At 41.9% G+C, this 25,411-nt stretch overlaps 2 protein-coding genes and 1 long non-coding RNA gene across 13 annotated transcripts in view; 1 reads left to right on the top strand and 2 right to left on the bottom strand.

Annotated features, from left to right (window-relative positions):
• Positions 1-526: 526 nt before the first annotated feature.
• Positions 527-19,385, bottom strand: Crls1 (cardiolipin synthase 1). Of its 7 annotated transcripts, none has more exons than XM_087653628.1 (7): positions 18,805-18,986; positions 16,058-16,195; positions 11,334-11,463; positions 5,961-6,046; positions 5,044-5,112; positions 3,231-3,322; positions 527-1,465 (listed from the first exon to the last, which is right to left on the bottom strand). In XM_087653628.1, the coding sequence occupies exons 2-7, from the start codon at positions 16,157-16,159 to the stop codon at positions 1,378-1,380; spliced, it is 567 nt and encodes a 188-aa protein (XP_087509754.1). In that variant the 5' UTR covers positions 16,160-16,195; positions 18,805-18,986; the 3' UTR covers positions 527-1,377.
• LOC147995700 (uncharacterized) lies at positions 18,267-22,478 on the top strand. Its single transcript, XR_015684631.1, has 2 exons — positions 18,267-18,462; positions 22,005-22,478. It is a non-coding gene; the product is annotated as an uncharacterized LOC147995700 (long non-coding RNA).
• Positions 22,224-25,411, bottom strand: part of Mcm8 (minichromosome maintenance 8 homologous recombination repair factor) — a 30,199-nt gene continuing 27,011 nt past the window's right edge. For 4 of the 5 annotated variants that reach the window (NR_197230.1, NM_001106514.1, NM_001431517.1 and 1 more), the window contains 2 exon segments: positions 22,224-22,759; positions 23,436-23,625. Coding sequence is in view for 4 of the 5 variants with exons in the window: in NM_001106514.1 (NP_001099984.1) it covers positions 22,667-22,759; positions 23,436-23,625 (283 nt within the window). In the remaining variant the exon portion in view is untranslated. 5 annotated transcript variants of the gene reach the window in all.

The raw sequence follows: 25,411 nt of genomic DNA, 5'->3' as shown, positions 1-25,411 counted from the left end.
GGGCGCATGGCTGGGTACTAGGCAGCACAGCAGGGCTAGAATAAATCAGAATCCTACCTAGCTGTAGTGCAAGAAGCTTATCAATAAATATACCAGGTCTCCTTGTCATCATTTCAAAGCAAGGGCGGGGCTGGGAATTTAGCTCAGTGGTAGAGCGCTTGCCTAGGAAGCGCAAGGCCCTGGGTTCGGTCCCCAGCTCCGAAAAAAAGAACCAAAAAAAAAAAAAAAAAAAAGAAAGGTCAAAGCAAGGGCAGGCCCAGAAAAGCCCTGAACTTTTACATCCACATTATACTTAGGTCAAGCGAAGGAGAAAGGGAAACCAAGGGTTTCTAGTATGTGGAGGAGCCCCCTGGCTCCTGACCCTACCTGTACCCCACTACTCTAAACACAAGGGTAGAGCAGGTCTTTAAGGTCACATGTCTGGAACCAGTAAGTTTTACAATGTAGGGGGAAGTGCTGCATCTAAGTGCACTTCATAGATGAGGAAACGTATGCAGCCACATAAACACACACCACAACCACCGACGGGAAGACGCAGATTTTTCCAGCTCTTTTATTTTCTTTTCATGTTAACAATAGAAGATTCCCCAAAGTTAAAAAAAAAAAAACTTTGAAAAATAGAAAGTTTCATACTATTTACATGACATATGAGTACAGGTTCCAGTATCATACAAACGTTCCATGAGAAACAGTGAGAAGGCATGATGTAATTCTCTGCCTTTTAGATGCGATGCCTAATACTCGTGGTCTCCCTTCTGACTCCTGTGTTGTCTGCTATCCTGATACAGAAACTGTTTGGTAACTGAGAGGCTGGAACTACTGGTAAACTTCAATGCCTTCTATTTTGTTTGCTCTTTTTTATTTTCAAAACTTACTGCATTTGAATGCTCTGTATGCCTTTACACTTCCCACAGCTAGGTCTACTCTCACTTCTCAAATGACCAAGCATTAGTCACATGAACTGCTATGTGTTTATAGATTTAAAATTTAAGCATAACAATATATAGCCATGCCGTGTGTGGTATGCATTTAATCTCGGGGATTCCCTCCTGCTTTCCTTTGTTTCTATGTTACCAACTGTTTTTTTAAAAACATTAAAAAAAAAAAAAAAACTAGAATAATCTCGCCAATTAATCAAAAACCTAAGATTAAAAATTCTACATTATATTTTTATTTGTATTTAAAAATACACTGGAAATTCTGTATAGGCCCATGATCGAGCTTATTTTGGACGTACATTTCTTCGGTTTTGAAGACATGGTTTGTCTGACAAGACCTTTCGCAAGCTGAACACCAAGATCGGGAAAGTCCTGTAGCTTTCGCTGGCGCTGCTGCCGATGACGCGAGTCGCTCCTTGCTGCTGGATCTGGGTGCCTGTCATTTGCCCTTTATCACCTGAACAGTTTTCCGACCATAGTGATAATAACTGTATGCGGACGCAGCTGTAGTGAATGCTGTACAACACCTTCAAAGGAGAGAAACGCACTGCTTCAGCCTTCCAATCCCAAAACACCACCAGCAGGAACCATGAAGTACACAAGTAAAAGTGAGCTAAGAAAATAGGACTCTGTGATGAAATTTAACTACAAAATCTAAAGTCACGGCTTCCTTCGAGACTGCATTTAAACTGGCAATGCCAAATAAAAGCCATCTAATTACTGAGGCCTGAAGACTAGTAGTACAGCAACTGTCCTTTCCTACATACAACCCTAGGTGTTGATGTCCTCACTTTTCTCCCACAAAAACATACTCAGACAGACATGAATGGAGACAACTGTAAAAGACTGGAGAGATATGGCTCAAACTAGACAGCTCCTACTTTAGACTGCTTGGTGCCTACCTAAAGTCATTCAGTACCCTGAAGTAAAAACAGGAGATCAGGCTATATCTGGATGCAGTTTGTTTTCGAGAAAAAGATCCTCCATTGATAACCCAAAATATAAAAGGGGGGGGGACACCCTTTATTTTATGTAAGAAAATAAAGTTTAGGCTGTCATTTAAAAAAGTGTTTAGTATAATTCACTTTGATTAACCAATCAACTTTGTTTAGAGCTCTAAAGCAAGTTTTAATTATAATTAAATGTAATAAATGTCAACATGGCAGCCTATTTAGAACACTTGAAAGTTTGAGTCTGACACATTTCAAGATATTTACACTGAGGAATTAGCACACTAAAACAAAATTCAAAGTGCTTGCACTGGGTGTCCTTTCCTACTGCACCCCTCTACTAGGCTGGGTCTGCTGGGCATCCAGGTCACCTATCATTATGGCTCAGATGAAACTTCCTTCCCACAGTTACCCCTCTTCTTTCTCTTCCTCCAAAACTCTCACACATTAGCAATCCTTCTCATCCCTCTAAGTCGTGACTGCTAACTTCTGTGCCCCATGCCTTACAGTAAGACTAAGGCTGACAGTGCACACTGGTTAGTTGTGTTGGTCACCATCTACTGTAAAAAGAAGCTGCTCTGAGGGGTGTTGGGAGCTGCACTGACGTATGGGTATACAGACAGGAACTACGTCCACTTAGCAGAAGGTTAGGTTCTCTCCTAGGGCCAACGGTTTGGGGGTCCTGTTAATGGAACCTGGTTTTAGGTCCGTTTTGTGGATAGGTTCTAAATGCAATCAGAAAGTGGTTGGTTATCCCCATAACATTTATGCCACTACTGCAAACATGGGTACATCTTCCACTTGCTATTCTAGCTCAGGGTTTACAGCTGGGTGATAACTGTTGCTTACGAGACACTATGGAATGCACACATATCACACTTCATTCTTGCAAGGCTCAGGGATTAACATGCAAGAAGCAGAGGAAAATGCTGAGAGTTAGAGGCAGTGGGCATTTGCCACAAACAGTATTTATTGGACATGACAAAGACTGTACACATGGAATTATACAGTAGCTGACTGTATGCATGCACAGACCAGCTAAAACCTCTGTCCGGATACTGCAGGGACTCATAAAGGTCAACTCCCTTCGGAGGAACTGTTAGCAGCTGATGGCTGCTGGGGGAGAGAAAACTTGCTTTAGGGCTATGACTCCTGAAGCTACCCATGCTCCAGTGTACAAAGTCAGGAAAAGGAGTGGAGGAGAGAACAGGAAGAGAGGAAAAGAAGGTGCCCACAGCTTGTCTACCTCATGTTCATTATACACTTCAAGAGCAAAGTCATTCTAGACATCACAATAAGCCACTGTCCTAATATTCTCAGAGTAACTCTAAATTTAACTTACCATAGTATCTGAAGATAAATGCTGTCAGCATAATTGAAAACTGGAGCTGCCAGAGAAGCTGCCACCAAAATTAACTGGACTGCTGTATTGACCTTAAAAATAAAGGCATTATAGAGCAACGGTGTTAAATGGACCCGGTTATGCTTTTGAGACAAAGGTATTCTGGCATTATATGGACAACTGCATCAGCCACGCCAAGTTGGCATTCCCAGGTGAGAATAAGTGCCAGATCAGTCACTAACAGATCACCTGCCCACATAGGTGCCCTTCATTTATTACAAGGGCAGCGACAACTATCAGAAAGTACCACCCCTTGAATCCCACAGCAATTCAATGATCCTATACAATTCTTTGCTCTTTTCCCTAGTTGTCCTCATGCAGTTCTGCAAACATGAAACAATGAAGTGTCTTCTCCTTGGGTGAAAAAACACAGTAAGCACTAGAGTAAAACCTAGAACCCAGACTTCCAAGACCACTTGACTTGCTGCCTGCGTACCCTGTGAAGTCAGAAAACTGAAATGTACTTATTGCCGTGAAATCTTCTAGGGAAGTGAGCACTGTTTACCCTCAACAGCACAAAACAGAACCAGAAACATCAGAAGACGACATTCTATGAAACAACCTGAGCATGAGGGAGTTAAGGAAGGTGTGCAGGGACACTCCCTATTTATTCTGCAGTCACATGACAGTGACCATCACCACCCTGTGACTTTAAAACAAATAATGGGTTTTCAGAACAAGTGCTTACTGATGCATTTGTCCCAGCACTTCAAGTGACTTTCTATGGAAGACTACATTCGAATTGCTGCACTTGACACAAAGTCACAAGCAGCCAAAGCTCCCTCTTATAGTGCTAACATTCTGTGCCAGGGATCCTAACACAAAAACAATGGTCACTCTGTCTCAAATAGACCTAATCTGTTACCCCTCTGCCAAAGAGTGTTAATGGGAGGATGGCTTCAGTGAACTTATCAGGGCATTGGTATCTTTGCTATGCAAAGGTTGATGGACATTTAGGATCCTGAAAAAGACAATCTAGACTGTCTGTAAGTGAGTGGGATTGTCTATTCTCTTTTCATCTAACACTCTTTAAAAATAGAAAGAGTTGGGGCTAGATATGGCTCAGCAGGGTAAAGAGACAGGAAATCCCTAGGCTAAGGCAAGCTCAAGATTCAACTAGGAGACTTTGCCTCAATCAATAATTGTGGAAAACGAGAGGAAGATTACAAACATCAGCCTACACACACACACACACACACACACACACACACACACACACACACACACACACACTATACTATACAACACTCAAGCATCTGCAATTGAATGAATGGATGATAGGAAAAGCACAAGAAACTCTTCATAATTTTGCATCTCAATTAAAGAGTACTTACACCTCACTTTTAACCTACCCCATGATCTCAGTCAAGGTATAATTCTTAAGACCATCAACAAAGATAAACTGCACATACTAACAAGATAAAAACATTCAGAAGACAGACATGACCCATTTCCTAGCCCCTCTAATCAATGCATTTAAATTTATCTCATTCTCAAGTTGGTGAGATGGCTTAGCAATCAAAAGTGCTGTGGCCAAACCTAACAACCTGAGTTCAATTTCCAGGACCCACGAGATGGAAGAGAGAACCGACCCCCACGAGATGGAAGTCTCTGCTTCCCACCCAAGTGCACACTTACAAACAAACGTGTAAGAATGTTTTCATTAAGCTGCTCCTGCCTGGCTTACATTCATTTCATTATTAGTCAAGTTCACAAAGGACTGACCTCTTTAAAAGGCTGCTATGAGTCTTACCTTGCTGATGAATGTTGGTTTTAACCTAGCAGTGGCATAGCAAGGATTGAAGTACTTAGCTAGTGTTCGCTGGCAAAAGAAAAAAAAAGTTACAATTTATCCTTCAGGTTTCTAACAAAAGTCACTAGTGCTTACCCTATGCCCAGCCCCAGTGTACCAATCTTGCTTATTGGGTAAATTGAGCACTATTACTTTGTTACATTATAATGAGACTATTAAAAGTAAGATTCTTCAAAATGCAAGTGATACAAAATTGTACAGTCACTCCCACAGTTTGCTTCATCACAAAGTCACTAAAGAAACTTACGTTACTATCTTTTACAGGTTAAAAAGCAAAATAAATAAAAATATATCTCTATTTTCCCTTAGAACAAAAAAGGTAATGTTATACTTATGTGCTCAAATATTTACAGAGCCACGAACAGTATGTAAGCAAGCTATTCCATTCTTCTATGATTGATTTTAAAAACCACTTCTAGACCATCTACGGTGAATAAGTGAAGTATTAGACAGCTTGGAGACAGGAAACACCTTTAACAGTCTGCTGCGGCCTGGCTGGCTGCCCTGGGCTTCATACAACATCAACTGAAGAGCTGGACTTAAAATAGAAATTAGGCTTTTGTTGGTTTGTGTTTAATTAGGATCTCACTGTAGCCTTGTAGCCCCTAGAGTAGTCTCAGACTCAGTTATCCACCTGCTTCTGCCTCTGGAGTGCTGAGATTAAGGGCATGTGTCAGCACACCCAGTGACAAATCCAGCTTTTAAAGTGAACTAGTCATGCATTCAAATTGCAAGGCGATTTTTTTTCTAATTCCTGGTAAATAAATTAATAACTGCCATAACAACTATCCTAAAGTGAAACTGCATTCAATATTTATGTTAGAAGTCATGCTAAAGGAGTGTGTCCTGAACCTTACCGGTGTTGGCAGAGTTCGGTATCTGACATAAAACACAGCAGCGATCAACATTACATCTCTTGAAATTATCATGTAAGTGAGTGGGACTGAAAATCAAATATAAAATAATTTTAATGAATTTAAAATTAGTAATAGATATTATGACTTTAGTAAAGACTCATTCAACCTCACATTATTTGATGTTTCCCTTAAGTAAGATTTTATAATAAATATTTATTGATGATTCGGGCCCCTACAGTGAAGCCCTTCCTTCTTGCAATCAGAAGGAACTGCAGACTCTGGCTGTAACTTACCGCTCACCATGTGTTCTCGTGCATCTGTCTATAAACTGCAAGTCTGTCTGTCTGTAACAGTGTGAGCTACACCCAGCCTCCCCACACACAACTCTTCTCAGCTTTGCGTTTCTGGGGAAAAGACCTCATGCTCACTAAAATCCAATGACAATAACAGGAAGGCAGTTGGCATGTCAGAGAAGCTGAAATATCCTGCAAGTGTCAGGATTTCTTATCTCTGAATTTTAGCCTATTCTCTAGAGTTTTACATACAGTTTCCTGAAATGCACTTCAGCTGAGATAGCCCCTACCCAGACAACTGTTCTTCCTTTTCCTGCCCAACCTGTCAATCAATTGCATCATAGGCTGAGGCTCCCTTATCCAATGTGCTTGGACAAGAGACATTTCAGATTTCAGTTTCTTGACTTCTGGAATATTTGCATATTGTCACCACTAATTCCCAAACGATCCAAAACCCGAAACTGTTTGTCATTGGGGATACTCAACTCATAGTCCTCAGACTTCCCACCATGGTCCCAGAGCCATACCCAACGGGAGGGTATTTTGGATGGGAGGTCAGAGAACATACTTACTTAAGAGCCTTCTGTACCATACAAAGTTACAACCACAATCCTGTATCCTTTTCAAAATAAATTTAATTGGAAAAATCAAAATTCAAATCACAGTTCACAAATATCCCTTTCATGGTATCTTCAAACAGCTCAGAGGTAATCAATCCAAGGCTGTGTTTAGGACCCTCTCCAGTCTGACATTCTATTGGCTCTGCACCCGCACCTGCACATCAAGCTGAATTCGCCCTAGCTTCATCCTCTATTACAGTGCCGTTTCAAAGAGAAAATGTGCCAGGCCACTGTAAACCATGTAAACTATGATTTATAGATGCACTTTTTAAAAATCATTAAACATTTCTACAGTAAGCACCGGCTGATACATTAACAACAATCACAATTTAAAATGCAGCCAACCTCTGCAAATCAAAATCTGTGACTGTCAGGAAGCTGTGCAGGGATGGTGGTCTATGGAATGCAGACGTGGACAGTGAGGTTCTCTTGCAGTCAACCCAGCACTCAGACAGACATGACAGTGTCTTTTAGAGTCATTTTACTATCTGCAACCATCTGGTGAACAGTGTCCAAATAAAATACTCCATTTGTCATAAATATTCGATTTCAACTTATGTGCTGTTACTAGCATGATTTAAAAAATAACAAGGCAAAATTAGAATTGTGGAAATGGTGGGGGTGGCATTGAGTAAAACATGACACAAAGAAGGAAACTTCAGCCTAATCTCCCAGTAACTGACAAGTGGACCAAAAGGGAGGAAATGTCAAGACATGAAAGATTTCGACAAGACTGAAAAGGACACTTACTGAGCTTACACAGAGTACTGCAACACAGTGCTGCAGAAGATCCACTCACTGAAGCACAGGTTTGTAAAGCCTGACTGCATACAGGCTGGAAGACTACAGTCACAGAGAATAGTCGATGACGACACAGGTAAGCCTGAAATCATTAACAAAAGCCACCCACAGAGCTTTGTGCATGCTAGGGTTCTGATGCTCAGCCACATTCCCAACCTAAGAAACAATTATTAGCCAGAGAGACAAAACATGTCATGAAAGCAGGAAGATATTCTGCACGGACAATGACAAGAGCACTAACTTACACACGCAATAGGGGATGATGACACGGCAGCCGGAAATGCAGCCCAAACCAACGTCAGGAAAGCTAGACAGCCACCAGCCAGGGGCCCATCTATAAGGCTGTGCTGTCAATTCACACAGCCATGAGTACTGTCAAAACCTAAGAGGTGGCTCGTCAGAATGAAAGATATGGTACATGCAAATCAACTGTGACATTTTAAACTTCAATGTGGCCATTTTTTGTTAATTATATACTAGAATCACATTCTAAACTTTTTGAATTACATTTAAAAGTTTTATTTTGTGTGTAAGCTTGTGTGGTGGGGCCGTGCCACAGCAGCTGAACTGGTATATAAAAAAGGAAACAAGGAAAACCCAGAGAATGAAGGGGGTGGGGACAGCCTCAAACCCATATTTGGTCATTAGAAGTCACAGAACTGGCAAATGTGGCAAAACCAGTCAAGAGAAAGAGAAGGACATAGGACTCAAGATGAAAATTAGGCCACTACTACATACCATATGTCTTATGGTAGCAACAAAAAGTTGCTACAAATAAACTGCTTATAATATAAATAATATTTCCTAATAATATAAATAAAATGGGTAAGTACCTAGGAAAAAAGATTCGTAACTTGCAAAATATACACCAGATAAGTTATTAAACTAAATTACTCTGGAACAATTAAAGAAAAAAATAATCACATTTCAAAACTCTCTTCAATGACTTCAACAAATTCTATCAAACATCAAAATAAAAAACTGTAATGTCACATGAACACCATCCAAGAATCGAAGAAAAAGTCATTAACCTGTTTGATGAAGTTACTAGAAACAGGGACCCAGAGGAACAGCTATCACCAAGAAAAATCTCAATACATTCTGGTGGTGGGAATGTAATCACTATAGAAATTTCCTCAAGAGAGAACAGAATGACCGCATAACCCAGCTATGTCACTCTTGACTACACATCAGAAGGACTCTAGCCAGCACACAGACATGCATGTTTACTGCTCCACTATTCACAAAACAGAACCAGCCTAGATGCTCATGAATGAACGAACAAAAACTTCTGACATTTACAGCAACATATTAGGCTAAAAATAGCCAAACTCAAAACATGGGTTTTTCTCTTTCATCAAACTTAAATTTAAGATTTTGCATGTCTGTGAACATTTACAGTTTTCTGGGTCATAAAGCTAGAAAGGGGCTCCCTGAAAGAACAAGATCTTAAGCAAGGTGGGTCACAGAGCAGGTCATAGCATGCAGGTGTAACAGGAAGTAGAGGGGAGCTACCCTGAAAGTGAAAAGGGTTTATGGGAGGCAACAGGACAGAAATGACTGAGAACAATGTGTAATGAAGACGCCATGATGAAACCCATTACATTATAACTTAAAACATTAATTTAAAAACCAACAAACATTTTTTTAAGAAAAAAATCTCAGGCAGTATTTGGAGATTTAGCTTAGTGTCAGAACAAGTACAAGGCTGCTGGTGAGGCAAAAATCACAAATACCACCTCCCCACACAAAAAAACATGCCAGGCTAATCTCATGAATTCAATGAGAAATCTTAACAAAATACAATCCATCCAAATCCACCAGTATCTCCAGAATGCATCCTGACCAAGCTAGATTTCCACCAGGAACACAGGTTGTTTTAACCCTAAAAACAAAACAAACAACAACAAAAAACCAGCCATGCATTTCACCTCATCAATAGCAGCTTAAAGGATGTGTGTAGGGGATGCTAGACCAATAATATGCCAAGAAAGAGATGGCAGTGTCCTATCATAGTAGACACTTGGCAGGAATTTCTAAGAAAAACTATTAAGCTTGAAAAAGAGGATCTCTATGACTTGATCCCTACAGAAATCACCCCACAAAGTGGCTGTGAGCCTTGTCTGAGCTGGGGTGAGTCAGCATGAGAAACACAGGGCAGTGAGGAAGTCAGACAGATAAAAGAAAGTCTTTAACTATGGACAGTGTATACTGGGCTGGAGACAAGGCAGAAGAACTGAACATAGTCAGAGGGAGAAAACTGCACATTAGGAAAGAGCCGATCATCAATATAGTCACTAACACACAGCAGAGCTTAAAAGCTTCCACTGGTAAGAACATTAAAACTATCAAATACTTGAGAATAAATCTATCAAAAATGTATTATTGTCTTGGAGAAAATTATAAAACTATGAAAGACATCAAAGAAAGCCTAAATACAGTAGATACATGGCATTTGTGACCCAGAAGACACTTGTAAAAAATGTCAAAAATTCCAAAGAGAGCTATAAATTCCATGTAACCAAATCAATCAAAATCCCAATAGGTTTTTCTTTACCATTGGGAAATAATTTTGGAAAAGGCCAATTCGAATATCATAACACTGGAAATAGATAGGAATATCTAGCCAATACGTCTGGAGCACTTAGAAAACCAAAGACTGAAAACAACATCAAGCTGGGCGAGCATCAATCACTACGCTGTCTACCACTCTTCAGTGATGGACACTGAGGACCACGTGTAGAACCAGAATGTGACATCATTATGTTCTGCCTACCAGACACCAACAATAGATAAAGAAGACCAGAATAAAACTCCATTACACTTCTACCAGACACCAGCAATGGACCAGCTTCTGTTCTCAAACCCCACTTCTAACTCTTGGGGTGGGGAGGGGGGAGTATGAGGAAGAAAAACTGCTTGAGAAATACATACAGCCTAAGCTCAAAATGAAGAACCAGAGAAGCATATACAATGCATGCTCAGGGCAAGAGACCATAAAGTTCAGAGTACTCAGATAATGCATTATGTAATCTGTATATGATTTGAAACTGCACAATAAGAATACACATTTTTATAGATATCTTGGTGCTATCAGAGTACCTATCATGCATAAACTGTACTTAATAAAGATAACGATGGGGGCTGGAGAGATGGCTCAGTAGTTAAGAACACTGGCTGCTCTTCCAGAGGCCCTGAGTTTGATTTCAGGACCCACATGGCAGCTCACAACTGTCTCTATCTCTAATTACTCTAGAAGAGGGGATCGGATACCCTCCTCTACCTTCCATAAGCACCAGACATCAAGTGGGCACAGACATTCATGCAAAGCACTCACACATACCATATACACTAAATAAAAACTGAAAAAAGAGTCAATGACTTACAAAGATTTTAAATCACTTCCAAATATCTGGGCACTAAAACACAATGTAACTGTGAACTACTATCTCAATTAATTTTAAACAAAGTTATCTAGTGTAACAAGGACACAAATTCTATAATAGTGTGGCTGTGATAAGCAAAACAGTTTACTTAAAATCAAGGCAACAGTTTAAAGTTGAAAATATATTTGGAAGAAAAGCATTTGGAAGAAAAGACCTGAGCTCACTACCATTGCCCTTCCTTGTTACTTAAGGCACACAGGACAGGGTTCTTACCTGGAATAAGATCTGCATAGGTCAGGCTAATATATAAGATGCTGATAAGAACCTTATCAGCAAGTGGATCAAGAGCACTTCCCAAAGCTGATTTTTGATTGGCCCAGTTTCGAGCAATAAATCCATCCAACTGAAAATAGAAGTGTTTTTTAAACAAATGTCATAATTCAAACAGAATAGATAATTTGAAGCTTAAGAGATACCAGAAAAACAACTATACTTTCAGAAAATGTCAGTAAAGTCTCATTTATTATCCCCAAACACTCTTACTCCTTTAGTTTTTAAAATGGCAATTGTCTATAATGAATTTCACATTCATATTATTGTTCTTTCTCCTTCATGGTGTCCTACTGGCTTCTCACTATTTTTACAATGTACTCATGTGGGATGAACCCAAACATAAATATAGAAATAAAGAACCCCCACAGAACTCACAGAAAGCAGACTGACAGAGAGGGACTAGAAGCCTACTCTTTTGAGCCAAAGTGGACACCTTTCAGGACTACTTAATTGTGACACTCAACCCTCACATCCCTATCCGTTTTATTGTAGTATCTGACTCTTGTGGGTTCTTTATTTCAACGTATGTGTGTGTCTCTAAGCCATCCATGTGTGTGCGGTGTCCACAGAGGCCACAGGAGACTGTCAGATCCTCTGGATGAGAGAAGGTACAGGCAGCTGGCAGCTGTCTGATGTGGTACTGAAATTCACTCTCAGGTCCGCTGAACTGGTTCAGGTCCTGCCAGAACCATCTCTCTTATCTAACTCATTGTACGATTAGTTCTCAATTTTAAATTTTACTGTGTTCAAAGGATTAGGCTAGAGTTCAGTGAAAAGTGCTGACTAGCTCTGGGTTTGATAACCTGCAAAACACACACACACACACACACACACACACACACACACACACACACACACACACACACAATTTTAGTACCACTATTAATTCAATGTTCTGATTATGTTTGTATTACCTATATTTGAGTGAAAAACTTAATCCTGTGTACCTACCCTAGTTAAAATGCTAATACTTAAATATCTTTTGCTGCTCTGTTTTGTTTTGTGTTTTAAGATAGGGTTTTTCTGTGTAGTCCTGCCTGTCCTGGAATTTGTTCACCTGCCTCTGCCTCCCAAGTACTGTGATTAAAGGTGTGTTCCACCATTGCCTGGCTTTTTTCTCTTTTTCTTCCTTCCTTCCTTCCTTCCTTCCTTCCTTCCTTCCTTCCTTCCTTCCTTCCTTCCTTTCACTACTAAATACACCAGGGTGGCCTTTGAACTCCCAGAAATTCTGCTTCTGTCTTCCAAGAGATGGTATTAAAAACATCACCATCAAATTACTGGCAAATTGCTTTTTAAATTACTTATTTTGATTAAAAACAATAATTTAAAGCACCAATCACACTTGGTTGACAAGCTTTTTACCATAAGAACTAAATCACCAGCCTAATTTGGTCAGACTTGGGTCATTGGGGCCACAAAAAGAACCAAAACCAGGTATTGCCTAGTTACATGGCGCAGACAGAAATGTCCTGGTTAGCCAAGGCTCTGATGTATGGTACTCAATTTATTTAACTTCATACTTCAAAAAATGTTTGAAATTCCTACGAAAACGATAAAAACGGATTTGTTTGCCATTAGGCACGATACCCTTCAAAGACAGTATGTCCTCCTTATTACGAGTTTGCCGTGAGTTCAGGGAGACAGGAGTACAGGAGTTCAGAAACTGGTCTAGGTCTGGATGATCCCTAGCCTAGCATGGCAAAAGAAATCCCATCCGAAACAACACAAACAGAACAGCAGAGAGAACTAACTGGTTCAAGGCCTGGTTTTGCATTCCCTTCTTGCATTGACCCTGACCTGGCTTTCCTCCTGTTTAAAACAGATAATACCCATCTGCACAAGCCTTGCCTACCTTCAGCAAATAATATGATTAATACTTGTTCAGTTTCTTAGCAAATTCTCAGATAGGCAGTTACTAACTACTCCAATTGCAATCAGAACAATCTATCAGCTTTCTTCCTCTTCCCTGCCCCCTTCCCCATCCCCTTGCCCTCCAGGCACCTGTTTTGTTTTGTTTTTTTGAGACAGGTTCTCTTACTCTGCAGCCCAGAACACACTAATGTAGACTTCACTGGTTCAAAACTTGCAACTATTAGCCTGCCTTTGGTGTTGGGATCACAGGCCTGCAGCACCATGCTCAGCTATTTTCTTAAGTGGATTAGACATACAATGTCTGCATGGGGGAGCTAAGGCCTTCGAGACCCGGCTTTCTGTAGCTTGTTCTCACAGCCCAATTTCCACATTCTCTTCCACACTCACTGCTCCTCTAACTCTCATCGTTCCTCTGCAAACATGTACAACGACTTCACTGCACCTCACTCCTCCCACAACACCACTGCCATGCACTTCAAGCCTGTATGCAAATGGATAAACACTGCTCATGCAAAATACATAAATGGGCCAACCTCACAAATTAATAACCAGAAACCTGTGCACACTCAATTCCTGGCTATCCTACATCTACTGTCAGCATCTATCTTTTCTTATCATGCTTAGATAGTAGGTTACCCATGACCTAGGCCATTCCTACTAAACGCTCTCATTCTAACCCGTGGCCATGTCTGTTCTCACCTAGAAGAAAACAGTAAAAGACAACCAGTTCTCCCCGATGTTGCACCTAATACACATCCCTCTTTCTTTCCTTGGCCCTCCTTCTCTATTCCCCTACAGAGCAAACTTTCCTTAAAAGCAGGGCCAGTCATTACCACCTCTCATTTGCTTATCAGCTTAGGCCAATCTTCCTCATGCCTTTAGAAAATTCTCCTGCAGATCACCCATGTGCTATCAAGTGACCACAGTACAAGAGCAGCACTCTGGTCACCATCTCTGGGTCATCTTCCTGCCCAAGCTTCCCTTTCCACTCTCTCCTAATACCCTGCTGTGCCAGGCTTCTGTCTCCTTCCTACTGCCGCCTCTCCCTCACTGCGCTTTACCTCACTCAGACACTGCCAGCTCCCATCGCATGTCCTCTGCCCTACATTACTGTCTCAGTTCCAGTAACCAGCATTAGAAGCACGGTGCTTTCCCCTAAACTGTCCTGTCTCCTGCCCCCACCCCCCAAAGTGTTCCATGTACCTTGGTACCCTGTTTCACTCCCCCCACCCGTCCTGTATATCAACACATCAGCACTTAGCCCACTCGCTACACAGTCAGATCCTGCCATTCCCGTTTGCAGCTGGTGAGTGCAGAAGAATCAAATTCTCCACAGGAAAAGCACGCAATATGGTGCCAGTTAATTCTGGTTTCCACACACATCATGTCATACTTGCTAATGGGGCTCTTCCTTCATTCAATGAGGCCATTTCATGTGGCAGTTGATTCCCTACCCCACAAACCCCTCACCAATTAACATAGAAAGTAAACCGAATATCTGAAAACAAGAAACAAAGAACTTTACAACCTAAAACATTTTTATCAGTCTAAAACTCTAGGACAGTCTTTCAGCCCACACCAATAATGAGTGGCTTGAGACCTTCAGGCTTCAGTGGGAAAGTAGGCACTGAAGAAGCAGGGAGAGTTGGTGAGAAGGGGACAGATGGTGATAAAGGAAAACTAACATCTGTCAGGAAAGGACAAGAGCTCATGTGAAAGGCTGTACCTGGTGCACACTTGGAAATGCCATGAGACACTGCAAATGCTCACCTCGGTCCACTTTCAAAACCGTCAGTTAATTCTACATTGATTGCTACTGCTACTAGGCCAAGTACTGTCTCTATGAACCACAAAAGGGAATCAATCAAACATTTTTAAAGTGCTATACAACCTTTGCTTTTGGAAAATGAATTTTCCAGTATCATTAAATAAATAAATAAATAAATAAATAAATACTGAGCAAAATGTTAAAAAAAAAAAAAGTAGGGTTGAAGACATATAAACTGTCCCCCACCCAGGTGCCCCTGTAGGAGAAGATACTGTTTCCATTTCCACAGCTCACAGTGCCCTGATCTAGAGAGCTGTCCTTCTCCACCTCTCCCACATGTGTTCATAGGCTTGGGATTTTATAAATCATTTCAAACCGTTTATGATAATATAGCCATATATGATGGTAGTGGTCAGTCAGCAAAAGTAACAGAACCTTCTATCACAAATTATTTTCCTAGTTCTATTTTGATATCACACTCTCCAATGGACAAGAGTGGTATCAAAGAGCCCCTCTCCTCGTGCACATGAGAAGTAGAAGAAAGCGTGTCCAGTGGCATCTCAAACCAAAGCCTTCGCTGCACAGCAGTCACAGGTGAGCAGCTGGAGGATGGCCTCCACACGGGCCTGCCCCAGCTTGCAGGGCAGTGGTTCCCTGGGACAGTAATGAGCACCCACTGTGTACCCACCAAGCTACCTCTTTCACAGCGCACAAAGGCGTTCCAGCTCTGCTCTGTATTTACTCTACAGCAAGCGCTCAGCCTTGAACATTTCTTTTCTGAAGAAGTTAAACACCAAAGGTAACGATTACCTCCTCCTAGAGCTCTCTCCGACCTTTACACTCTCCCTTAAATCCTTTAAAATCAGTCCCACACGGATGCTAAAGACAAGTCCTTACACAAAGCACTCGATCACACTCATGCTGAGGACATCTGTCCAGAAGCAGCTAAGGCTAGGCTACAATGGGAGTTACAGGCAGTGTGGAGTTTGAAAGGGAGTAAAAAGCAAATATACTCAGTGCTTACCAAATCCGTTAGCCCAGCTAAAGCAAAAACACCCAGTGCAACATTAAAATCTTCTTCAAGAATCAGATAGCCCAACACCGGGGCCAGGCCAATTCTTGTCATTGACAACAAATTTGGGATTGTCCATGGATTTTCATACTGAAAGACAAAGACAGCACAATTTGAATAAAATACTATAAATTCATACTTTTAAATATATACTTCAGTAACTCAAGAGTAAGATAAACTTTAATATTTGTAAGCACTTTAATATTTGTAAGTATAGACATATACAGAGAAATTTTTAATATAAAATAACATGCCGTATCCACCATATACACTAGCTTTTAATGACTTCATTAAAGCAGAAGAGCTGAAAGATCGTCTAAGTGGCCAAATAGACTAGAATTCTGTCAGGAAAACCCCCCACAAATGAGCAATTCCAGGTACTCTCATCAAAGCTGCTAAATCCAAGATAGAGATACATGGAAATGGAGAGTTCTATAAATCTGTCAAAAGCAGCTATGGAGATGTTCAGACACCTTCTCCTCCCTCAAGTAAAAACCTGAAGGTAATCACAGCTCCCATTTGGGGTTTTTGATTCCCTGAAACTTCATGTGGAGCAAAGCTGTTAGAAGCTGGCACTGCCAAAAGGGCTCCTTGGCACCTGCGCCGAAGGACAGCACTGCTTTGCCAAAGAGAAAAGTCATGAGCGCACTCCAACTTTCAAACTCTTCAGCCTAGCAAAGCTGAAATACTCTGCATGGCACAGAAATAAGAAAATGCCTTTCCCTGGAGCCAGAAGTCTTTTCTCCCTTAGTCAAGACTGCTGATCCCACCACCCCGAATGCTGTCTTCAAAGAACCATTCTAACATCCCTTTAAATCAGTAAATCAATAACCAACTTGTCTAAACCTTAACCTTTTTAGGAAAAAAAAAGGAACAGACTGGTAAGCTCATTGGGTGTAGGTTCTTGCTGCCCACTCTGACAACCTCAGTTCCCAAGAAAACACGTGGAGAGTGAAAAGACAATCCGGGGAAGCTGCTGGGATCATTATGTGTGTTTGGTAGCAAGTGTGTGTGCATGAACCAAAGGAAAAAGGTGGCAGTGCTCATTTCTCAAGATTACCTTCTAAAATCTCATGACCTGCCTACCTCGTAAGAAAAGGCATTTTATAATAACCCAACAGAAAGCCTATTGGTGTAGCGGGACAGTATGGTGAAGAATACTATCACTGAAAATTACAGAACGTCAAATTCGACAGGGACACTGGCCAAATCAGAAGCAATAGAACCGTCTACTCTGGAAATCTTCTGTTCCAGTAGGACCACACAGTGGTTGTATGAAAACATGTTCACTTGCACGGGCTCAAAGGTTAGAATGTTACTGAAATTTAGAAGTATCAAGCTAGCGGAGCAGCTCTAGGAATTTGCCCTGACCTTTGTATGTATGAAGAAAAGAGCAAGGCTAATGATCACACTGTGGGTCAAAGTCAAATACCGATCCTGTATCACAGTAACTCACAAAGGCTGGGAAGACAGAAAGGTAGCTAGCTCAGGGTTGTGCTAGAAAGCAAAATCCATCAGACTCTGGTGGCACATCCTTTTAATTCCGTGTTCAAGAGGCAGAGGCAGGCGGATTTCTGAGTTAGAGGCCACCCTAGTCTACAGATCTGAGTTCCAGGACAGCCAGGGTTACACACAGAAACCCTGTCTCAAAACTAAAACAAACAAGCAAAAGGAGGAGCACCAGTTGGTCTAACATACCCATGAGCAAGACTAAACCAAAAACTGCAAGCTGCCCCATCACTTCCTTGGTAAAGACACAGCACACGCTATTGGCCTGTGAGTGCGCCTGTGCCCCACAAAAAAATGTTCACCCTCCCGGGTGTAGTGGTGGTACACTCAGCACTCGGGAGGCTGGGGCAGGTGGAGCTCGTGAGTTCGAGGCTAGCCGATCAAGTTCCAGGACAGCGGGGGCTGTTACACTGAGAAGAGCTGTCTCGGAAAAAAAAAAAAAAACAAAAACAAACACAAAAACCTACAAAAAGTTCATTAACATCTAGTCATTACATTTGTACATTTGTAAAAGTCGACAAAGCTTAATCTCAAATTACCCAACCAGATAACCTGTGGCATACTCGGCCAACTGTGCTGGGAAAGGCTTCAGCCAGGTTGAGGGCAACTTCAAAGCATCCAGCGTTCAAGCTCCAAGAGTTTTAAAGCTATTCCTGAAGTTGTAACCCCTACCGGGGTGTGGCCACCTCAGCCCATGCTGTGTAACTGATGAAAGCGGAGCAGTTACAGTGGCCCCTGAAGACCGAACAATTGAAGATGTAATAATTGCATGAGCTTGCTAACATGACATCAAAAGCTGTGCCACACTCATGCTCTGGTGTCACCTGACTGGGAAGTTATCTTATCAGGTAAATCCTGTTACGTCAAGAATAGTCTTAAGTTTTCTATAATACAAAGTTGAAAGATCTTTTCATTACAACCCAAGCCAAATAATTATCCTCCGTGCTACTGTATAAGATTACTGAAGGCCAAAGACGATGTAAATCTGCACAAACGAACAGAAGGGTCGCTCTTAGGATTCCGCCGAACTTAACCTATACACTGAGGATTCACTTCAAAACATTAAAAACAGATGTTTAACTAGACGAGCGAGATTTGTTTTTACCAATGCAACGTGCAGACACACCTCCCAGCAACCGGTATGGACAGAAGGGGATTACAGTGGGTTCTAACTTGGCCAGAAACTGTACCTGGCTGGGCCCCTGAAGTTTACCGGAGATCGAACGCCCTGGCTGCTCGTAACTTCCCAGAACACGGGCTGAGTGTCGCGACAGAGCGCCGAGCCCGTCACCTGCGTCCGGGCGCTCCGCCGACCCTCGTACTTACCGAGCTGGTTGCGCTCGCCCGGACCCACCGGGCACTAGGGGCCTGCGCGGCGGCATCTCCTCCGGCTGCGGGCTCCGGGGCTGCCTTCCCGGCGCCGGAGCAGTGGGTCCGCGGGCTGGTGCCTGGCAGCCGCAAGGCGAACGCGGCCGGACGCAGCCGCCAGCGCTCGGCCAGGCAGCCCAGGCAGCAGGCCGCGGGTGGTAGCAGGGCCCTGCGGGAGCCGCTCCTGCCGAGCCGCGCCCCCGGAGGCCGGACAGCCACGCGAAGGGACCCCCACGCGCCGCGTGCCACGCGCCAAGCCAGCATGGCCTTGCAGCCTTCTCGGAGTCCAAGAATCGAGAACTCAGAAGCCACTGGCACCAGCCGCCAGCTTCTCTATAGAAATCGAGCGGTTCCAAGGCCGTACGGATAGCTCCATACTAATTTCCACACACTGGCACTTTCCGCTTATACAGGTGGCCTGAACCGCCAAGGAAGGCCGTTTTCACGACGTTTTCACGACACCCAGCAGCTCGGCTCACTCGCGCCCTCGAGGGGCAACGGCGAGCACTTGCAGCTAAGGCCAGCGGGCTAAGAAGCTAGTGCAGTTCTTGTGCCTGCAGGCTAAAGATGACAAGGTAGGGAAAACCAGGAGCGGGTGCCACGTGGCCAAAGGAAGCCAACTTTGTCAGTCCCTGCCTAATGCCAAGTGGCCCGCTGGCGTGCACGGCTTTGTATTACCACTGGAGGAGATTTAAAGCATTAGTTTTGCCATCAAAGTAGTAAGTACCTACTCTGCTTTTTGAGCACTAGATGCATATGAATAGGTCCGCATAAGAATAGGTCCAAAGTAGCAAAGGGAACTGCCAATAATAGCAATCACTAATTGTTTACTTGGGAAACGTGCTTACTGTATACGTTATAGTACCATTATTTATCCTCTCAACAACTCTAGCATACGTTCTGTATTTGCCTTTACTTTTACAGGTAGAGAAACCCGTGTACAGAAGAAACTTGCTTATTCTAAGTCTGAACTAGTTACAAATCCGTTCACTGTTCTAACAATGAACCTGTTATTATAAATTACACATTACTGGTGCGTTGTCTTCCTAACCTTACAAATGTTCCTACCATTTGTTATAGCACTGGGCTTGAACCCAGCGCCTTCCCAGGTTGGGCCAGAACCATACCCATGGAAGAACACCGCATGGCAATGTAGGGTCTTGCAGTCTTTCCACTATTCTTCAGCCCAGTCTGTGATGGCATACAAAAACCTGAAAGTTGTTCGTATAGCCCAAACTACACTTGATGATTGTAGATTTAAGGAGCATTTCATCAGGTTCATCTTTGTTTTTGTTTTGTTTTTGAGAGGGGATCTTTGTGTGGCTCTGACTGTCCTGGACCTTGATTTGTATAGCAAGTTGGGTTGCATTGGGAGATCTGCCTAACTGCCTCCCAAGTGCTGGGAGGTCCAACTGTCTTTAATTTCTTGTACACCAGTTCCTAGGAATCTGATGCCCTCTTCTGCCTTCCAGGCACAGAGAGGGAACCAGGCACACATGTGGCACACAGATACACATTCAGGCAAAACATTAAAAAATAAGGAAATTTTTAAAAATCCATATATATTAAAATTTTTGAGTGGTAACAAATGTTTTTAATCCCAGCACTTAGGAAGCCAAAGCAAGTGGATTTCTGTGAGTCTGAGTCCAGCCAGCCTGGTCTACAGAGAGTTCCAGGACAACCAAAGGCTGCCTGGAGAACCCTGTCTGCAAAAACAAAAAAATAAAATAAAAAATTTAAAAATCTATATACATTAAAAGAAAATGTAAAACACTTTTTTAAATTTTAAAATAACCATTCGAACTACTCATGTGTTTCTCAGACATAGGCAAACTTTGGATCATCCTGTGAGAAGTGGGAAAAAGGAAGAAAAAGCAAGCCAGAGGCCAGAGCCTTTATGGGGAGATGCTGGTGTGCTGAGCAGATGAGACACAGACGAGGTCTGAGTTGGAGAGTATGTAATTTTTTGGAGTTAAAAATGCTGGCTCTGAGGAAAAGGGAACAGCTTCAGCTGTCAGTCTAGCCCTGCAACAGCAGATACCAAAGCAAACAGATACAGACTCTAAGGGAACACTCAGCTGGGGTATGGCTCAGCTGGCAGAGTTCTTTTCTAGCATACAGGAAATCCAGAGGCGGAGGGCTAGGCTATATGGGAAGTTAAGGCCAGCCTGGGATTGTTTCAATTTAAAAAAAAGAAAAGAAAAAAGAGAAAAAGAAAAATCCAGGCAATGGCATGAAAGAAAGAGAAAAGGAATAAAGGAAAATTCGGGAGTTGGTGGTGCACACCTTTAATCCCAGCACTTGGGAGGCAGAGGCAGATGGATCTCTGAGTTCCATAACAGCCAGAGCTACATAGAGGGAAACTTCTCAAAAACAAAAACAAAGTCAGTTTCTGTTCATAATTAGGGTTAGATTCCCTTGTGTGTAGTCTTAGCCTTTAATACAGTGGTGTGATAGGCCCATCTTTCTCTCATCATGGACTGATGGGACAGACTGAATATCAGTTACACATTCGTAAAATAATTAGCATTTGTTTTATTTTGGTTACTCAATGCACACTGCTTTTGTACGTGTGTAAGTGTTGGGGGCAGAGGCTGATGCTGCATGACTTCCCCAGTTCAGTCAGGTTGGCCAGTGAGCCTCAGGGAACTGCCTTTCTCCTACCCCCACCCAGCATTACGTTACAAATGAAGCATCCTTAGCTTTTTATAAGAGAATCTGAGTTTAGATCCTCAGACTTCACCAAATGAGCCATCTCTCCAACTCAGCTTTTGGGTATTTTGTTTTTTAGCTTTTTATCTACCAGTTTCCTGGAAGTTAAGTGACTAATTTCCAATCCGTGGATCTTAAATGCTAAAGTGTTTGTTGGCTATATATACAAGGAATGCTTTGGCAAGAGGTCCAGTTCCATTTGAAGACTCACAAAAATATGGTGAATTCTGATTTCATGGAAACTTCCCAGCCTGTAATCCAGCGTTTCAAACCCATGCTTCTTCATGTGCTTTCTCTTTTGAACTTGCAGCATGAGGAGGCCGCATGAGGAGGCCGGATGAAGAGTGCGTCTTGCAGCTGCTCTGGTGCAGGCGACATTCCTTCACCTTCTGCAGAGACTTCCAGCTACAGGAATGGCATTGTCCCCTCCCCCCCACCACCACTGAACTAAATCCCCAACCCCGGGAAGGTTTTTTTGTTTTTTTTTTTAAATCATCAGCATTCAAACAATTCTGCAAACAATACTTCTCAGAAAAGACTTCTAATTAAGTCAATAAGTTTCCACCACTTTCAAATAAGAAGCCAAGTCAGACCCACTGCCCAAAACCATAAAGTTAGAAACAAATGAAGAGTTTTTGTGACCTTAACAATTTGTGAGATTCAAAGTTTAATGTTTTAAATAAAACTTAAACACATACTAATTTATATATTATCTGAATGCCTGCTAGACATCTGATATACAAAACTAAAAAGCACTAATAAAAATATAAGCCAAAAGCATAAATAATGCTTATGTTATTTAGATAAAATAGTGGAAATAATTTACTCTTCGTATTCTTCTGGTAAATTATGGATATACCTTTTTTTCTGTTATGAGTTGTGTCATTTTTCAGAACTTTTATTTTCAGTTTTATATTTAAGATGATTCTGAAATTTTTTGAACTACAGGAGGCCCTGACATAGGAAAGTCTTTCACATAGTTTGAAGTTGATAAATCTTTGGGCCTTTTTTCAGGAGATAACCCTGGTCATTCAGTGATCCAATGAAGTTTTCAAAGTCAGCAACCTAAAAGCAAACGTTAAGAGTCAGCGCACTCAGTAACATGCCAAATATGACTTCCACATCAATCTCTACAGAGACAGTTACCCAGCAAGCTTCTCGGGCAAATAAACAAAAAACAGCGTGTGCTTCGTGTAGCACACCATTAAATAAAGAACCCTCTGTCTTTACTAAGAGCCCAACCTCAGCTAAGACTAGCTTTGGACTAGCGTCTGAAAGTGCGTGATCTTACACCTCAACTACTTGCCACATTAACGTGCAGCTCTGTGGCTCCACTAGAGCTCCAAAGTAGGAGCAGCAGGGATCACGTCCATTCACCAAATGAGACAGGAGCCATCACGATGAGCAGCCACAGGACGCTCCAGAATAGACAGAGCACCAGTATTGCTTTTAAAAAAAGTCCTCAACTGAAATGCCAAAACCTTTGGGAAGAGGTAACAAAATCTCAAAACTAAAATGCGATTTTGTTCTCAGGCCTGGATATGCTTGCCTTTATTCCTAGCGCTCAAGAGACAGAGGCAGACAGATCTCTGAGTTCAAGGCCAGCCTGGTATGCAGAGTTCCAGGACAGCCAGGGCTACACAGAGAAAATGGCTAGAAAAACAAAACAAAGCAAAACAAGCAGTTTTGTTGTATTAAGGAGAACCCTCTGACACTGACCTCAGTATTTAGGTCATCCTACCTGAATGTTTAGCTCTTTAGCAATCTGACGAAGTTGATGAAATTGAAATATGTTGTTATACGTTCTTTCAGCAATGCTGTTGAGAGCAGAAATAAATCTTTTAGCTGTTGACCTGTTGCTCATTCCAGAGCCATGCTGGGATCGCTCAAAGTCCAGGTTTCCAAATTCATCTGAGTAAGTTCCTAGCATGCTTAAAGATGGAAAAGAAAGGATTAGCTGATTATCTCACATGGCAGGGCTACAGAAATTTTTGGGCTGGGTTTCCAATTCGTAATAGAAGTCTGGGAGTGGCTGTGAGACTTGGCTACTTTAAATCCATTATTATATAGATTGACATGAAAGTAGTTTGAACACAATTACTGATTTTTTTTAAAAGAACAAAACCACAACCAAAAACTTTTGCCAGGAGTAGGAGTAAATGCCTGTAATCTCAGTACTCAGGAGCTAAGGCGTAAGAACTCCCTTGAGTTTAAAGATAGCCGAAATACATCAAGTACCAGGCCAGTTAGGGATGTGGAGGGAGGGATCCTATCTCAAAACACCAAAACAAATTTGTAAATATGAAATGTAAACTGTAGAGTTGAAACCAAAAACATTTAACCAAAAACTTAAACTTAACCAAAAACATCGTTTCTGATTTATAAAACTAAAATTTCTGAACACAATATTTTGAGGTTTCCTAGGTAAGGGTGTGTTATTATTTCCTACCACAGCATCTACAAAGAAAAGATGTTTAAAACACTAGGGGGGCTGGAGAAACAGCTCCATAGTTTAGATCACAGACTGCTCTTGCAGAGGACTGGGGTTTAAAAGCACCCACAACTCCATGGGATTTCATCCTCTATTCTGGCCTCTTGAGGGCACTGTGCAGGCAAAATGCCCACACCCATAAAGAAATCTTAAAAATAAACTTTTTTTTTTTTTTTAAATCTTTTTTTCGGAGCTGGGGACCAACCCAGGGCCTTGTGCTTGCTAGGCAAGCGCTCTACCACTGAGCCAAATCCCCAACGCCAAAAATAAACACTTCAACACCCATTACAGATGGCATTGCCTGCCCTGTAAATCCAGCTCGACTGCTGATTCCCATCTGTACAATGGGACATAAGATCCCATTCGCAGCTTAGCAGGCAGTGTTTACTCAGGAACTATCAAATATGTACTGGTCACCCACTAGGACAGATCAGCACTGTCCTCAAGAAGTCCTCAGGATCTTGACAGTGACTAGCATTATGCTTAAGGAGTCCTTAGGGATGACCTTGATAGTCACGATCTGTTCCTTAGTAGATGAGAAACTCTAAAACAGAAATGTGCATAAAGTACGATGAAGACCAAATGTTACACTAATAACTGACACCTGGGAATTTAATCCATGCTACCTTGCTTCCACTTGAAAACCAAATTGTACACTATCTGGCAGACTTCCCCGAAGTAGAAAAGCTCTCAGCAACCTAATCTCAGGAAGTAGCGCTATTCTTCTTCCTACAATATTTTCACGATTGTAAACGTTATTTAGTAAACAGAAACTATTTACTAAATAAAAATGTTTACTTTCCAAAAATGTTAACTCTGCTAACTCAGATGAACTATGTTACGGTTTAGACTTTGCTTGCTCCGTCTTCTGCTTCCCAGTTGCAAACGTAATTTTATAGGTATAACACATTAACCATGGTTTCAATGAAGCAGAAGAGATAGGAACTGCAAAAGGGCAAACATTTTTGAGTAATGAAGGACATTTAATACCATGTGCCAGCCATGATTCTGGCCCTGGAAGACCCTGGTAAAAGAGGAGGTCCTCGTTCTCATAGACTGAGAAAGCATGGTAAGTCTAACAAATCTCAATGTGATGTGTTTAGCTGGCTCTCCATCTCTGAGAATGCCAGATAATCCAGGCACTTAGATCAAACAATTCTCTCCTCTTGTTGCTGACATACTGAATTAAAGAGAAAAGTCTCCTTCCACAGACTGCCTATGAAGTC

Source organism: Rattus norvegicus, chromosome 3, assembly GCF_021556685.1.
Source record: "Rattus norvegicus strain SHRSP/BbbUtx chromosome 3, alternate assembly SHRSP_T2T, whole genome shotgun sequence".
Lineage (NCBI taxonomy): Eukaryota > Metazoa > Chordata > Mammalia > Rodentia > Muridae > Rattus > Rattus norvegicus.
The sequence above is the reverse complement of the archived record's forward strand: the minus strand, read 5'-3'. Positions and strand labels throughout refer to the sequence as shown.